This window comes from Strix uralensis, chromosome 6, assembly GCF_047716275.1.
Source record: "Strix uralensis isolate ZFMK-TIS-50842 chromosome 6, bStrUra1, whole genome shotgun sequence".
NCBI classification, from domain to species: domain Eukaryota; kingdom Metazoa; phylum Chordata; class Aves; order Strigiformes; family Strigidae; genus Strix; species Strix uralensis.
This window is the reverse complement of record NC_133977.1, coordinates 34,931,893-34,948,633: the sequence shown is the minus strand read 5'-3', so window position 1 is coordinate 34,948,633 and position 16,741 is coordinate 34,931,893. Positions and strand designations below refer to the sequence as shown.

At 42.5% G+C, this 16,741-nt stretch overlaps 1 protein-coding gene across 1 annotated transcript in view; it reads left to right on the top strand.

The window, feature by feature from the left end:
* ESYT3 (extended synaptotagmin 3) overlaps positions 1 to 16,381 on the top strand; it is a 33,849-nt gene extending 17,468 nt beyond the window's left edge. Inside the window, exons 8-23 of the mRNA XM_074873690.1 lie at positions 1,383 to 1,503; positions 2,492 to 2,665; positions 3,194 to 3,276; positions 3,710 to 3,758; positions 4,435 to 4,524; positions 5,392 to 5,454; positions 5,548 to 5,616; positions 6,881 to 6,946; positions 8,330 to 8,416; positions 9,266 to 9,415; positions 9,959 to 10,398; positions 11,584 to 11,673; positions 12,213 to 12,344; positions 13,816 to 13,921; positions 14,524 to 14,573; positions 15,473 to 16,381. Coding sequence (XP_074729791.1) covers positions 1,383 to 1,503; positions 2,492 to 2,665; positions 3,194 to 3,276; positions 3,710 to 3,758; positions 4,435 to 4,524; positions 5,392 to 5,454; positions 5,548 to 5,616; positions 6,881 to 6,946; positions 8,330 to 8,416; positions 9,266 to 9,415; positions 9,959 to 10,398; positions 11,584 to 11,673; positions 12,213 to 12,344; positions 13,816 to 13,921; positions 14,524 to 14,573; positions 15,473 to 15,509 — 1,807 coding nt within the window. The 3' untranslated portion in view covers positions 15,510 to 16,381. The remainder of the gene's footprint in view (positions 1 to 1,382; positions 1,504 to 2,491; positions 2,666 to 3,193; positions 3,277 to 3,709; positions 3,759 to 4,434; positions 4,525 to 5,391; positions 5,455 to 5,547; positions 5,617 to 6,880; positions 6,947 to 8,329; positions 8,417 to 9,265; positions 9,416 to 9,958; positions 10,399 to 11,583; positions 11,674 to 12,212; positions 12,345 to 13,815; positions 13,922 to 14,523; positions 14,574 to 15,472) is intronic.
* Positions 16,382 to 16,741: the final 360 nt, after the last annotated feature.

Genomic DNA, 16,741 nt, shown 5'->3' with positions numbered 1-16,741 from the left:
GGGACAATTCTGTGACCTTCCTGTGGGTTTTTTTGAACAGGAAAGCCAACAGCCTGACCAAGGGCTTTCATGCTCCTGGTTTTACATATGGAGTAGGAGAGGACTTTCCTTCTGTGTGAGGCCAGCCTCATCTGTGAACTGTGACGATTTCATTGCACAGTCTTACCCTGAGAAGCTGCCTTATAAGCACTAGATTTATTAAGAGGGTGAAAGTCTTTCAGATGTTTGGTGCTCCCAGGTTTTCCTGTTAATATTGTCTTCTGCTCATGCCAAGTCTATTGAAATCCTCTTATTAATCACCCAGAGAGCACTGAAGGTCTATGATAGCCGTATACTCCTTGCTCAGGAGAAGCAGGTCAAATTAGTTGTCCCCACCATACAAATAGAGCAATTCCAACAAAAAGATTTGAACTGAAAGGCTAAAAATGCATAAGTTTTAGATTAGACTGGAAAGTTCCCTAAACTCCAAGACAAACAGTACCCTCAGTTCAGCCACTCTCATCTCTTCTGTACCAAAGTTCCAGTTACTTCAAACAAGATTTTCCTCCTTAGTGCAAAATATATCAAGATACAGAATCTTGTCTTTTGCTTGGTCTTCTAAAAAAAAAAAAAAAAGCCAAACTCATTTTGTTTTGAATGTGGCTGGCTTTTCCTTCCATTTTACAGTAATGTCTCAGCATGTGGCCAACAGCAGCATTGTGGGCTGGGGCCATGTTCTAAGTCTATAAACAAACTACCTCAAGGTCTTCAGCTGCCTGTGAAATGCTGAAAATTCCAGATTCCCTCCTCACCTTGGCTGTCTCTGGCATTTCCAAGGAAACCCAGAAGGCGCATGAGTTTGTAGGACTTGTTTGGGTGCATGACGATCTCATCACATGGCCTAAGCTCCCATCCATCATTTACATCCTGCTAGAGCCCAATTCACATCCAGCCCTAGTAACCCTCGACTGGAACATCCCTGCGTGCAAGTGGGCACGGTACCATGTGTGCCACAAGGCAATGGCGATTAGGAAATAAGATTGAAAGGGATCTTGAGAGGCTGCCCCGTGCTCATATTCTCCTCTGCAGCAGCTCAACTGGACACTGTTAGGAGACAGCCTAACCTTTCACAGTGATCCACATCCATCTTTGGTGACTGGTTCTGGTGTTAGACTGTACTCTCCATTCCCTCTTGCTCTAAGTTAAATGTCACAAGTGTGAGTTTCTTCTGCCCATGTGCAGTTGCATGTAGGCACGCTTTGGGGGAAGGTAGGCAGTATCACTCCTCTTGAAGCACTTGTTTCTTGTGCTGTGCCCCGTTCTTTCATTCTAACTGAAATGGCAATCAATTGTAGAGATTTAATTTGCCTGTTTTTTGTTTTTTTCCCCCCTGCCACCTGCAGCGTAATGTCGGACTCGCTAATTCAAGACTTCATAGCTGCACGCCTGGTTCTACCAAACAGGATCACAGTGCCTCTGAAGAAGAACATGAACATTGCCCTCTTGAGGTTCCCTATCCCACATGTGAGTTTTTTTCAGTTAATCTACCTGAGTGCCCATTTGTCACAACGTGGCTGCACATGAGCTTAGTGTGTTAGGTTCCTGAACATCCAGCTCTCATCAGCAGTTTTAACCTGGATTGTAGGCTTTCTTTAGGTGATATTTCAGAAATATAAAAGCAGGTGTTGGATAGTTCATAATTTGGGGGCGTGAGGGTGGGGGCTGTTCCTACCCTCTGTATGTAGTATAAGAAGTTTGTTTATACACTGAGTTCATTTAACAATTTAAATGTTTAGTCTCATTTGATATTTCCACAGATCTTCAGTTAGAGAAAGTAAATACATAAGCAATGAGTGTCAGACCACTTAATTTTTTTACTGATGATGTGAAGGGGTATAAATAGGAACCTCAGAGGGTGACACCTTTTTGCTACAGAAAAAATTTCAGGGAAAAACAACCCTGCTGAGATCTCCCAGATCTAAATGCTTGACATATATCCAGATCTTCAGCCTCTGTCATCCATCAAATACCTAATATGCTCGTTAATGAGGGTAAATATAAATGAATGACAAAGGGATACTCCCTATTGCAAACTTGCATCACCAATTGAAGCTGAATGGCCACTCTGCAATAAAATAAGAACCTGCCAATGGATGCTTAGTTCCTCCTTCAGTCAGTGGGAATTGATCTTCACTCCACATTTGATTTGACTGTGACTGTAGTCCTGTGTGCATATGTATGTTTCTGTTTTAAAAATGAAAAATATTTCCTGCCCAATTATCTAGATTGCATTGTGTATCTGTTTAAATTTGGGGGTTTTTCTAGGTAAATGCTGGGAAAAGTGTTTTAATACAGCTGTCATTTGAAATATACTGCATCAAAATATATGTCTTTGCAGACCTGTCATGGTGACTACCCTTGCTGCCTGAAATAACTAGTTTTAGGAGGTAGCATATTATGATTATTCAAAGATCACATTTTCATGACCAATTTTGTATTTTAATTTATCCAGGGAGTAATAAGGGTTCATCTGCTAGAAGCTGAAAACCTTGTCCAGAAAGACAGTTTCCTTGGTGCAATCAGGGGGAAGTCTGACCCATATGCTCTTCTTCGCGTTGGCACGGTGCAGTATCGAAGCAAGACAGTTTCCCGAGATCTTAATCCCATTTGGAATGAGACATTTGAGGTACTGAATCTTTTGATCTTTACATCTATAGGACGCACAGCCATTTACATCCCTGTGCTTGGAGGACCTTCTCTTAACTGACTGCACTGGAGCAGGTGGACTTCCTTGTTACTTGATTGATAAGGCATTTCTGTCCCTTAAACAAGTTCCAATTTACATTGCAAACTTGAAATGTCATTCAGGTTGATCTGATTTACATATGTGGGTTTTTGGAGGCGGTGCAAAGCACTGCTTTAAATATCAATCAATGCAGTAGTCTGTGCAGCTGTAGTCTGCTCTAGCATTGATTCTTCTCTGCTTATTAGGGATACCAGTTTGAGGGGTTTAGCTTGTAGTGCAGAAACAAGCAAATTGGTTTTGAAATAATTTCACCTATAATCAACTATATTTGTCACATGATTAGCCACAAAGCAGCAGGGAATGTCCTTAATGTGTTATAGAGCTGTGAAGTCTTGTATTCTTGTCCGCAGCCTATACGAACCTATGTGAATGCTTTTTATTTTTAATCAATACCTCTTTCTCCTCCAGTTTGTTGTTCATGAAGTGCCTGGTCAGGACTTAGAAGTGGACTTATACGATGAAGATCCAGATAAAGATGACTTTATGGGCAGGTAAATTAGCATGACCCTTGCTTGGGGTCCAGTCCTCTGAAATGGGACACCCAGATTATTCATGCTGTAAACTTAATATTGAAGGAATCTATTCCTTTTGTCCAGATATTGATACCAAGTTATTAGTTCCTAGTGCAACTAACTCTGAACAAGGCCCAGACTCCTGCAGGGAATCCTAGGAAGCCATTAAGTGATGGTTACTATATGACTTGAGATTTACTTCAAATATATTTTAGTTTTGGAGGTGTTTCAAGGGGGAGACTTCAGAAGTGTGCGTTCCAGCGCACACGCACACAGGTAATGCGTAGAAGTTGCTATTTGGAACAGATGAATGTGGGCTTTTTTGGTGGCGATTTCTTCTCCCCTCCTTCCCCCAACAGCAGTATGCTATATGTCTAAATATACACTGAAATGTTTGCTTTTTGTCTTTCAGCTTGCTTATAAGCCTAGTGGATGTAATGAATGACAGAACTGTTGATGAGGTAAAGATCACAGTTTATTTCTAAATGTAGTTGGTGGTGTACGCTTCCATGCACTCATTTGTGCTCTCCTGCTTGCTACTATATTGTCTCTGTGTGCTTTTAAAGCTTCCTTGCACACTTGAACTGTGGTATTTTCACAAAAAGAAACTACTTTTGCTCAGAAAACTTGAAGTAGCTATTAAAATAATTTTTGCAATCAAGCTGGCAACCTCAGACAACCCTGAGGTTATGCTGAGCCCACAGTGGGATAACTTGTGTGGTACCTTGTGTCCTGTATGTATCAAATGTTTTGTACAAGGCTACTGATAAAGTTTGGTGAAGCAGTCTGATTGCTGAGGGAAGAAATGATTGGGTTGTATTGTGGTTCATCCTGCAATGCAGCACTCTGTAAACAGTGCCAGGGTGCTTGTCTTGTGCTGCTGCTGGTTGGAGATAGCCATATGCTTTGCATGTATATGGGTATCTTATTTTAGTTTTTTTTCTGGCTTGTGTTTCTAAGTAGATGGACATGCTACAATCTAAATGTCAAAAATGCAGGTTAAGGTGCTCAAAGTACAATTCATATTGTCTATTGTACGTAAGTCTGACTGCAACATATATAAAAAAATTATTCTGCCTCACAGTTCCCAATTATTCTGCCTCACAGTTCCCAAGTTACTTTCTTGTCTCCATTTAGTGGTTTCCCTTAAGTAAGACAACAAGCGGACACTTGCATTTAAAACTGGAGTGGCTTTCACTAGTAAATGACCAAGAAAAGCTTCATGAGGTGAGTAGATTTACTTAAAGGATTCAGATACTCTGATCCCTCTCCAGTGATCAACAAAGGAGTGTGTAAAATTAGGAACCCCAGGCAAACTCATGGGAGTTTATTTTTGTCTGACAAGGTTTTGATGTGATTTCTGTCCCTCCTGCCACCTCCTGAAGAGGAAGGGCATTTGCTTGCCCCAGGTCCCTTGGTAGTTCAGGAGTAACTCAAATCTGGCTGTTCTTTTTGCTTGAATTAGCAAAGGTTTGTTTGACTCTTTGCAAAGTGGCCTCTCACAGTTCCCTTCTTTGATAATTTTTCCTTTCCCTCTTCATCTAGGATCTGTGTAGAACTGCTGTGTATAACCTATACTAGTCATAGACACATACCCAGCACTGGTGCTTGGTGGGGTCATGGTTCCAAATGGCGTCTTACTTGTCCAGCAGAATTGCTTGGATAAAGCCCATCTCCCAAGGATACTGTTTCTTCATAATCAAGCAAAAGCATTTGAGTTCCACTGAAGGGAATAAAATTTGTTTCCAGGCTTTGTTCTGCTGACACTGGATTACTGATGTTGATGTATGTGGTTGAGCATGTGTTTAGGTGTCTTGGTGCACTGGGGAATCCAACCAGTTCTGCACTAGAGAGATGAAGAGCATTAAGGCCAGTGAATTGAAAAGACTTACACCTTGTCTAACTGGTGTACTTAAAACTGTCATGCTGTATTGGCTTGTGCTCGTCTAAATTGCAAGTTGTAGGAGAAAGGTGAAGAGCTGCTTAGCTGTCAAAAACTGTCCTTTGAATTTGTGTTGTGCTTTCCATTGTCCTTGATGGGTGATCATGCCTATCTTGTGTTTTGTTTTGTTTTATCTTTCCTGGCCTTTGCAGGATCAGAAGGGTCTGTCTACAGCTATTCTGATAGTCTACTTGGACAGTGCCTTCAACCTTCCAGTAAGTACAAACTACATGCAGGCAACCTTCACTTATAACCTTTTTTTAAAGCCCACAAATTAATTGTTTTCAAATACTCTTTTGCTAATTCAGAAAAACCACTTTGAGTATTCAAATGGCGAATGTGGAGCAAAGAAGATCAAAAATAACAAGTACCTCAAGGTAAAATTTATATTCTTCTCCCATGCTTGCAAAACAACATTCTGGATTATGTGGTATCGTAGCAACTGAAACTAGCTGTGGTTAAAAAGAAATAGTCTCTCCACTGTCAGAATCTAAGTGACCAGGTGTTCAAAATAGTGATTGAAAGTTCACCCATACCCCAGTGAAAGTCTAGGAGGTTCAAGGGGGAATGCAAAGCAGAAATATTTGATTGTGTGTGGGGTTGTCTTTATTTTTATTTTATACTTTGGACAGAGAGCTTCCAGACACCAGACCAAGTCATGTTCTGCTTTCTGCTGCTGCAGAGGTTCTTTCCTCTTTCCATGCTGAGCTGTTCCAGCTTGACCTCTCACATTGGGGTGGGAGGAATATGCTTGTTTGTGGTAACCTTCCTGTCCACTGGAGACCTGACCAACAGACTCCTTCCCCCTCAGTGTTAGAGGGATTCAGAAACCACTCTGTCATTCGTGCCTCTCTCTCTTTGCTTCTGTTTACTTTTTCCCCCAAATACTGCATTTTGCTACAGTGATGTAAATGGTGGGTATAGGGAATAATGTCTTTCTCCCTTTTTTCTTGGACAAGCTACACACAACCACAGCTCTGAGCAATGCATAAAGCTGCCCATTCTTTCTGAGTAGCTCCCCTTATAAATGCTATCTTTACAATTTAGATAAGTTAGCGCTGTGATACACATCACATCTGATAATCCTTAATTCTGGACTTCATTGTATCCTCTTTGTATACAATGTTGTGTCAAGACCAGATCCTCAGCCATAACTTCTATAGAATTAGTGCAGAGAAGCACAGCACAAGAGGTGCAGTATTATTACTTCTGGAAAGGAGTTGTTACTTGATGCTGAAGACTGGCTTCTAGCTGCTTTACAGCAAGTCCTGAGCCTTGGAAACCAATTCTGAGAGTCCTGTTTCATTCAGGAATGATGAAGACTTCCCACTGAGCCTTCAACTCTCTTCTGTTTCCTCCCAGCTTCTGACAGATTAACTGCTCCCCTATTGAGACCTAAATACATAAAACTTTGCCTTAAATGTGTACTCTTGATGGTAGAGGGTAAGACTGTGCTGTTATGGCTGGAGTCTTTCCTGTGTACTGCACTCTTCAGATGTTCCACAGCTGAAAACTATTGTCAGCATTCCAGCGACTTATTTCAAGTAAGAGTAGTGGTTTGATATTGCTTCCTGTAAACTACAAATGTCTCTTCTGGTTTTTTTCCTGCTTTCTTTTTTTTTTGCTTGTATTAAATGACAGAAGGTGGAACGAGAACCTTCCTCCTTCGTCCTGCTCACAGTAGGAAACAAGACTCAGAAAAGCAAGGTGAGACTGTTTGACTCTTCTGCTTTCCTTAAATACTTTCTATTTTATGGGTGACTATCTCCAAGTAGCCCCTAGGAAGGCTAGGACTAGTGAAGCTGATGTGAGGAGCTGTAGCTGTGGTGATAGCTGCAGAGGCCGGGAGGTGGGAGTCAAGCAGCATGTGGAAGCACTGTGTCTGAGTTGTGCTCGATTAGTGCATGTCTGATCAGCTGCTGTACGGGTGTGTGGTTTTGTGCTCATGGCCACAAGGTCACGTTGGTCAAGATACTCTAGTTCTACAAGGGTTGAAGAGGGAAAAATGATAGGTCTCCAATCTGGCTCATGCTTTCTCAGGGCAGAGTGTCATTTGCATCAAAGTGGCATTTGTTGCCTCATCGGTCTCCTGACTCCTGTGTTTCACAGTTTTACTGAAATTTTTTTTTTCACCTGGGCAAGATGTATCCAGATCTTCTCCGCTTTCAGTTCCTTTCTCAATATTTAATACTTACTTTTGTCTGATCAATATGAACAACAGCTGAGTTCTGCCCTCCCAGTAGCTGCCATGTTTATTGCCCCAGAGCTGGAGGTGGGTGAGGGCAGCCCTATGTTCTTTTGGACACCCAACAAATAGGAATGAATCCTGTTGGCTACACACAAGTATACAGGACTGGTGCCTGTTTTCCTTTGTTTCTTCCACCTGCTCCATCCAGAAATTGGGTTCTGCTTGTGTTTTTTCCTTTTTTGGCTTTTGCTTTTCCCCACCACATCACCTGCCTCTCCCAAGCTAGGTCAGACTTCCAGCTTTCCCCTGCTCCTTTTCCATTGCTGCCACCACTCGTGGCCTGGCAGAAGCAGCTGTTTTACGAAGCAGCCTCAGCCACAGCCCCCACGGGTGCTTTCCATGCTCTTTCATCCTTGAAGTGGATGATGCTGAAGCTGTGCCCTCCTACTCTTTCCACAAGTTCTACACCCCTCAAACTGCCCCTCTAGCTTTCTTGGCCTTCTCCGCCAGCTTGCTGCAGCTTTGGGAGCTGGGTCTGGGTGCCTGCAGGCTGGCAGCAGCACTCTGGCTCTCCCTGGGTGGAGAGGTGGGAGGGAGGGAGCGGTGCCTTGCTACAGGTGAGGCAGGCTGCTGGTCCAGGCAGCACTGGCTGGGGCCAACTGCAGCTCACCAGACTTGTTCTTCGGCATTTCCACACCCCACAGAACTTGTTCTGGTTTTGCCAGAGACTTTGCTTCTGCATGCTTCTGACCTGGAAATTTCACTCTCTCCGTACATCTGAGGTGTAGCATCACTGAATAGAACAAGAGGGTCACTGTGACCCTCTCTGGTGATCAGTGTCATGGTATTCTTTGCTGCTTACAGAATAAGCTAACATGTATTCCATAATCTTCTTGTTGCAGACCTGCAATTTCAGCAAAGATCCCATGTGGGGCCAGGCTTTCACCTTCTTTGTCCACAGCGCTCATTCCCAGTCACTCCATGTTGAGGTGAGAGAACAGCCTTTCCTTTGAAGAGCAAACGCACATCTGTAGGAAGAAATCTCTTTAATGGTGGATGTGATTTGTGCTGGTTGTTTCTGTGTGCTTGTACTGGGGTGGTCCTACTTAAAAGGTGGAAGAAGCACCTGTTGTTGCACAGGTGATTCTCTGTTAGGTGATGCTAATACCTACCTTTGCTCTAGGATCATGTAACGCACAATAGCTTAGTTCAAAACATGGGACATTTTTGGCTGCAAAGTGCAAAGAAGGCTCTATACAGGTTTGTGTGTAGTAAAGCCATGAATATCTTGCTGTCAGAAATTGCAGCCTTCATAATTCTCAACTAGAGTCCTATCTCTTTACCTTGGTGTTCTGGCTTGTTAAGAAATATTGTATCTCACCAGCATACACGTTGCAGGCACAGCCAGTTCTACGACTGTTCACTCAGCTGCAGAAGTGGATTTGAACGTAGGTGGTGTATTGAGGTTGAATAGGCTAAACAAACTATTACCTAAAAAGCCTGTAAAGGTTTAGGCCAGTGGTCATCCCAGCTGCCTGGGACACTTTCCCCAGAGCAAGTAAGGAAAGTCAAGTTAATCCCAGGGCCTAGTTTTTCTACTAAGGCAGTTCCTTCTCTGCATAATTAGAAATGGGATTTTTACTCCAAACATACTAATTCGTTACAGTCCTGAAATACTGGCATCACCCATTTGAAAGTAACCATACTTGATTGTATATCCGCAAGTAAATAAGCTAATTTTGGTCTCTGACTGAAATACCTTCTTGCTTTGCTGTTCCCAGTGGTATGCTTTCCAGTTTGCCATCTAATAATAACTTTTTTTTCCCCCCCTCCCCAAGATAAAAGACAAAGATCGAGATAGTGCCCTGGGTACTTCAGTGGTATGTCTCTCCCACTTACTTAAGGAGCCAAACATGACTCTGGATCAGAGATTTCAGCTGGATCATTCCAGTTCAGACAGCTTCATTAAGATGAAACTTGTGTTGCGGGTAAGTTGTTCTTTGCTGTATTCACTTGGCTTCCCCAGCAGAAGCACCCAATTCTAACCAGGTAAAGGAGATGAAACGTGGGCATGGAGAAACGCAGCTTTGCTTCACAGATGAGTAGAAAGTAGAAGTGTGACAGGGTTCTTAAGTGCAATTAAGAGTGTGTGGTGGAGCTGAGAGGGATCCCTGAGGCTTCCTTAAACTAAAAAAAAAGCACTGCCATTGCTGAAAATCTTCTCATGAAAATAAAAAGTTGGACTGGAAAAATCTAAGCTGGGGAAATCAAACTGCTAAACATTAAGAGAGACTGATGCTTCGGAATTGTTTACTCATCGCGCTCTGGATCAGTGTTTAGACACTGTTAAATACATACACAGTAGGACAAGGGAAGAGAACGTCACAGCCAATCCCATAGGCCTCTTTTATCTCTAATGGCAGATTCCTGCTGTTACAGTTTTGTGGTGAAATTTCATCCTAGGTGGTAATGCTGGCATTAACCGCAGTGCTTTGGGAGCAGCACTCATTTCTCTCCTTTGTGACTTTTAGGCCTTGAATGTTGAAGAACCCGATCCACAAAGAGTCAAGGCTGGTGTTAGTGCCTCGAAGCAAGGTCCCATGCGTGTCATGAAGGGTGGAAACCAGCAGAAGTTTGCCTCCCCACCAAAACCAGAAGTCTCAAAAGTACCTCCAGCGAGCAAAGACTCTGCGCCACTTGAAGCCGTGCCGAAAAAGGATGGCAGAGAAGACCTGGACACAAATGACAGTTCAGCAGCACCTGCACGAAGCGAAACTATTGCTGGCTTTAATGAGACAGAGCATGAGCAAAATCCAGAGCATCACCCATCGTCAGTGTTGCATACCAGAGCAGCGGTAGTGCCCACGTTGCCAGTCGTACAAGAACTGAGGCTTGCGCCCAGCGTCACTTCGCTGGGTTCTCTGCCTTCTTCTTGCTTTGAATTAAGTAGCAGCAATCTGGACCTTCATAAGTAGGTCGTTCTTCCAGCTGAATTGTTCTTCTCTTGGGAAAGTTTAGGTTTTATAGGTCACTGTTGCATACAGTTGAATTCAAGTCTGCTAAGTCGTTTGGAGTCTTGGGTCTCAAATCCCCTTATGAAGAATTGACTTAAGTATTCCAGTCAACAGCAAAGTAAATTACAGGGTCACTATCAGATCAGGTGTAAAGTGAAAGCATTTCCTTCTCTGGCTCTCCTAAGAGGTGCTGCATGTTTTGGCTTTATATTGTTTAAGAGCCTCTCACACAGAATATCCTGGGTCCCATAACATTCATGATTTTAGCAACAGGAGATTGCAAATCTGAATATCCCACTTCTGTAAAAACACAAACTCTTCATAAGCATATCTGGCTGCTTAAAGTTTTGGATGCTGTGTTTTATCCAGTGATTTTTAAGATTCATAATGCTGTGAACAAAGTTTTTGTGAATAGGTGCGCTCATGTGTGTGCCCTTCCCGCAGTGTGAGGCTGCAGGTAGTCTGCTCTGTTGAGGCAGACAGAGAGCTGGATCTGTCTGTCCTGGGGTGCAAAATGGAGCTAGTAGAATCCTTAATGGACTGAAGTAGCAAAGAAGGTCCATCTCAATTAAGAGAGCATCAGAGCAGTTATAAACCTGAACATCAAACCCAGCTCCAGCCGTTCAATCTAGTACTTCTGAACTGGCAAATTCTCTAGCTCTGAACAGGGCCTCATTTATAAACCATTTAAAAACCATTTTTAAGCAGTATTTTGGATTTAAAACCACTTTAATAACATGCAGAATGAAATATAAAAAAGGTCCCATTTTGCATATACAGACATCCTCAAAGGAGCTGTGTAACATGCTAACCTGTACGTTGCTGCTCCATCTACAGCGGGCCAACTAGGTGCTTTTTTGGCTGTTTCTACTGTGGGACTGAAGTCAGGTACCTGTCCGGAGGCTGGCTAGACAGTGCTGGCACTAACGGGAGGGTTGTTTCTGTGGAGCCTTGGTGGTCTAGCTGCTTTCTAGGTAGCAAGCCTTAGGATGCCAGGAAGAATAGTGCCCTGAAAGTTGGTTTGAGTTGAAAACACATCACCAACTTCAAAAGCTCGTGTCCTGTTTCATGCCGCTAGGTCTGCGCGCGTGGTCTGTTAAATAGCTGCATTTAAAAGCTTTGACTGTGCAACTGTCTTGCAGCGGGACTGAAATGCCTCTGGGAGAGATTCAGCTGACGGTGCGGTATGCTTCAATACGGCAGAGTCTCGTCGTGCTGGTCAATGGCTGCAGGTAATGCTGACGATTGCTTGTGCCTGTCTCTAAAGGAAAGGGGAAGAGCTCTCTGAGCTTCTGTTCAGCAAAGCTGGAGCAGAACCGCGTGCGGCGTAAGCTGCCCGGTTGAAACACCTTAGCATTGGCTGATTTCAATCTATGCAGCCTCACCAAGGCCAGCTCTAGTCAATGCCAGTAGCAGGTGTGTGAGAGGCCAGCGAGTAGTGCTCACTGTGGCAGAGATACTTTAACTTTAATCCACCCAAAACTCCCTCTGAACAGCACTGACAACCGATGTGTGTCTTGGGATGTCATGATAGGCATCATGATAAGGATTGATACCTATGACGGAATTTGTAAATGTTAATTTAGGAACCCCGATGCGAAAATTTTAACTTCACATCTTTAAAGTTGTATTTGCTTATGTTCCAGCTCTCAAGATTAATGCTTTTGGCCCATGAACTCATGAAGGGTTGCTCTGATTCTGAGAGAAAAGGTATTAAAACACACAATGGGAGAACCTGCCTTGCTTGTCAACACTGTATTTCTTTTGACAGAAACTTAGTACCCTCTTCCAATCGTGGAGTAGATCCGTATGTTCGTATATACCTGCTTCCAGATAGAAGATGGGCAAGCAGGAAGAAGACTTCTGTTAAGAAAAAAACTCTGAACCCCCAATATGATGAGAAGTAAGAAAATGTTAATTATGATTGCTGCTGAAATAGTTATGATCTCTGTATAACAAAAGGGCTTACATAAGGTATGCTCCTGTTGCTCCTAAGGGTTGTCTTGTGAACATTTGCAGGTCTTCTGAAAAAAATGGCACTTTAACTATGATTAGCAAGTACTTAGGCCTTGCTCTGAGCAGGGTGTTTTCTGCCGGCTACCCCTTATTCCCACCCCCTTCCCTGATCCTAGCAGATGAAGGCTTCACCTGCTGCTTTGCAGACAGACATTCCCTTACCCACGTTTGAGTTCTTCTCGTTGTAGAGGCAATCTTTCTATTTGGGTACCTCACAAGGCCTTCTCTGTTCATACTTCCTTGCCTGGTGCTTATTCTGACAGCTTTCCAAAAATCAAAGGCAGAAATACAAAGCCTTCTGAGACTGGACCATTCTCTGGACAGACAGATGGATGTTGTCATCGAGACCTGGTGGGAGCAGGGTAAAATGCTCCCACCTCTTTGCTGACAGTGTCACACCTGCAGGTTTGCCACTGAAATGGAATGTGTTTTGTATAAACCCAAACACAGTAATGCTTAGAAGCAGAGCTCTTGTGAGAGGTGGTTTTAATCCCATATTTAGAGAAAGGTACACACGTGAAATACGGGAATAATGGGTGATCCTGAGTGACTGTTTTTTCCTATGTTGGGTCCTTTCTGTATAATGTCAATATAGGTCAGAAATGGAGAAAAGACTTTAAAATATTTAACCTTAACACTCAAACCTAGACACTAGAGCTGTGGATTTTGCTTCTGCCTGTTCTCATGTACTCCACTGATGTAGTGCCAGCACAGCTGTAGGGAACAGCATCTCTTTTTCCTCATCCTCAGTATTGATGAGTCCTGTACATCCTCAATTAAGAACAATAGGTTGAGCAATACTTAGCTCCAAAACACATTACCTGTTTTACAACTCTGACTTGAGGAAAAGCTATTCAAGTGGGCAGAACTTAAATGATTTAGCATGGACAAAACTCACTTGACATTAGATGATGTGTGCCAGAGGCGTGAGTCAGAGCCATTAAGAATTTAATTGCCACAGGTTTCAGCCTTTGTCTTCTCTTAATGTGGTATAAGCCTACTTCGTAAACTTGGGGGGTTGGCTCAGCTGTTTCCTCTGAGTAATAAAGGTTGCATGGAAAACATCCTAATTGTCCATGAAGGGGGAAAATGAGGGTAAGTAGCATTTCATCATGGAGGCATGTTTCCTCCTTCCCCCAGCACAGTGAACAGTCGAAACAACAGTGTCGTAGTCTTTCATGAGGCCTGGAAGAGATTTCTTACAGCATCAATAAAATCTAACTATAGAATTGTCTTTTGTGTCTTCCTTCTCTGTTAAAGTTCTGGGCGCTGATGCTGTATTCTGTCTCTGTGTTCTGGCCACTGATGCTTAGAGGATTTTAATTTTTGACTTAAGTCTCTCCTTTCAAAACTTTTAGGTTTGAATTTTTTGAATCTTTGGAAGATGTCAAGAAAAGGACACTGGATATTGCAGTGAAAAACAGCAGGCCATTCATTTCACAGGAAAGGAAGGAGCTGGGGAAAGTAAGTTTAAAGAAGCTACACTACTGATTTAGTAGAGCTGAACAGAGCAATTCCTGTAATCCTGAAATGCAGTTCTAGTAACTAAGTCCTAGTAATAGGACTAGCAATCTGGAAACAACTTTTTCTGCTAGATTTTCACTGGAAATGAGGCTGTATCCATGTGGAAGCTTGTGTGGTCTCACATGATTCGTGTGCCATGCTGCTTCAGTTCAGAAGGGTGCTCCTGAAGTAAAAACATGTTTCCTGGGATCCACTGCTGCCCGTTTGGGGAATGGCTCCAATAGCGCAAACACGAAGCCGAGAGAGATGTGTGATTAAAACCCAGAATTTGCCAACAATGCTTTAAGCTTTCTGTGAACAACTTTGATTCTGTGAAAAGTAAACTGAAATCACTTCCTCAGTGACAGATAAATTTCCAAGTAGGGCTGCCAAGAAACTGAGCTGCAGCACAGAGGCTGGCTGCTGCCCGTGGCCTGGGAGGGCAGGAAGCTCTTCTCCCTTGTGCCCTAGAACTTGAAAGGGGGTCTGACCTGGGGGGAGGGCTAGCTTAGCTGATCAATTTATACACTAATATACAAAGAAATAAAATTTACTTTTTAAAGGTGCGGATTGACTTGTCCCAGGAGGACTTAATTAAAGGTTTTGCACAATGGTAAGTTTTCATCCCCGTACTTCCCAAGCCTGATGGTTGCTTTGCTGGGAGGGTGCGTGACTGCTGCTGGCAGTGCTGGTGAAGGGGCTGTGTATTTCGGTGAGGCGAGAAGAATATTTGACCTGCCAGCGCGGGACTAACTTGAACTAATCTGGTAATTTTATCTGAGTTGTGTGTTAATCCAGTTGCCAGTGCAATACCTGCCCTGTGAAACAGTTTTAATAAGAGGCCTCTATATAAATTATAGTCTTCAGCATATTTTAAGTTGCCATAAAAGCTACTGGGACACATAAGTAAAAGAATTATGTTTATTAAAGTAACCTGGCAACAAATTTTAACTTGGCTAAAGATCTTAACTAAATTAATACTCTGATCAGCAATATCTATATATGATAAAACTTTAATTACAAAGCATTTATAGAAACTATTATAATAAGCCACTTACAGTTTTGCTTGTGTGTTCCTTGTGGTTCAGACTTAAACCTTAAGCATTGGTCTAAGGCAAAGATTAAGAACCAGGGGGTTTTTCCCTCCTATGTCTGTAGTTAATGGCCATAGTTCTTCCTTCTTTCTCCTTCAATGGAGCCCAAGGAATGCGGTGTGGGTAGTCCAGGCACTTGCCCTCCACCCAGGCACTGAGCCAGTACTGGCCAGTGGGAGAGGAAACCCAGCGCCCTGGCCCAGCTGGCGTCTGTCTCACGTAAGGATACAGCAATTAGGGGAGTAGGAAAAAAGTGACACATCCAGAGTTCTTGGTAAAGAGCTGATGTTTGAGGCCGTCTCAGAAACCTCCTTTGCTGTGCTGCCTACAAAGCAGCCCAGCTTCTCTCTGTTGTGCCAGTTAAAACTTTAACAAAAGTCTTAAACTGCTCTAATTACTTACCATGTCTGTCTTGCAGGTATGAGCTGACAAGGAGTAGACGCAAGAAAAACTGATTTCTTCTCATGTACATAAGTTACTGATTTTTCAACTTTATATGAATGTACATATCTCTTTTGTAATGAATGTGTTTTGAACAGTCACTGCAAATTTGAAGCAGTCTCCAGCTCAGGACATGTAAATTTAATGATCCTACTCAGAGATTAGTTCTCACTGAAGTAAACAAACAAACCACCCCACATTGGGAATGATTTGTCCCTAAATAATAAGAAATAAGTCAGTCCTCTATTTTTGCTGTTTCTGGCATATCTCCCCCCAAAGAACCCTTAAGTATGAATAGTTCTGAAGGAAGTGTCCCTGGAGATATTTTAGACTGTCAGCCAAATGTCATTACTTTGCTTGGCAGCCTCATTTCTCCAGGATCCTATTCATGCTGTTTTAACATGAAAGCATTGTACTTCTAAAAGAATACATTTTTAAACAGCATTCTTCAACTGTTTAAGATTCTAACAGCACTTGTTTTTTGAGAAACTAAGAAATTGATATTCCACTGTTCAAAAGTATCTTAGCAGATTGTGGCTGCAGGTGTGTACGTACTGAGCTTCCAAAAGCAGGGAGATTAGTTTACCAAGGTGTCATTAAGGTTTTAGTTTGTGATGCCTTAACATGTTTTGTTCTTTGTTACAGTACATTTCAAAATCTTGTAAACCTTGATCGTAAAGCATTCTGCCTGAGGAACAGCAGACTTTTGTAAACTAAGCTTTATTAATATTAGAGCAAAATATACCAAAATATTTTTGGAAGCTTGGTGTACTTGTTTCTGTACAATAAACTTCTGTCTCGCATAAGAAACTTGATCTATGCCTTTCTAAAACTGACTTTTGAAATATGACCATGGTAACTTCAAGTTTGTGCTAGGCAGAAACCCATAAACCACCACCTGAAGCAAGTTTCAAATATTTTTGGCCTAGATTACATTAATGGAGCCTGCCTCAGTCCATCACCAGAAAGGATGCTCACTGAATAACAATTTGTTCACATCCCAAACTGATCTGAAAATGTAAACAACACTTTCAAATAGACTCTCCAGAAAACCACGATAGGCAAAATGATGGAAGTGTTATGGAAAACACATGCAAAACACTCAGTGGTTCCAGTATGGCTGGCTTTGCACTGGGTTCAGTTTCCTGGACTGATATGGAATGTACTGGTTCTCTCTCTACAACTGAGTAACCAGTTGATAGCGGTTATAGAAAGTTTTTCTTAAATTGACCATAAAACAAGAATT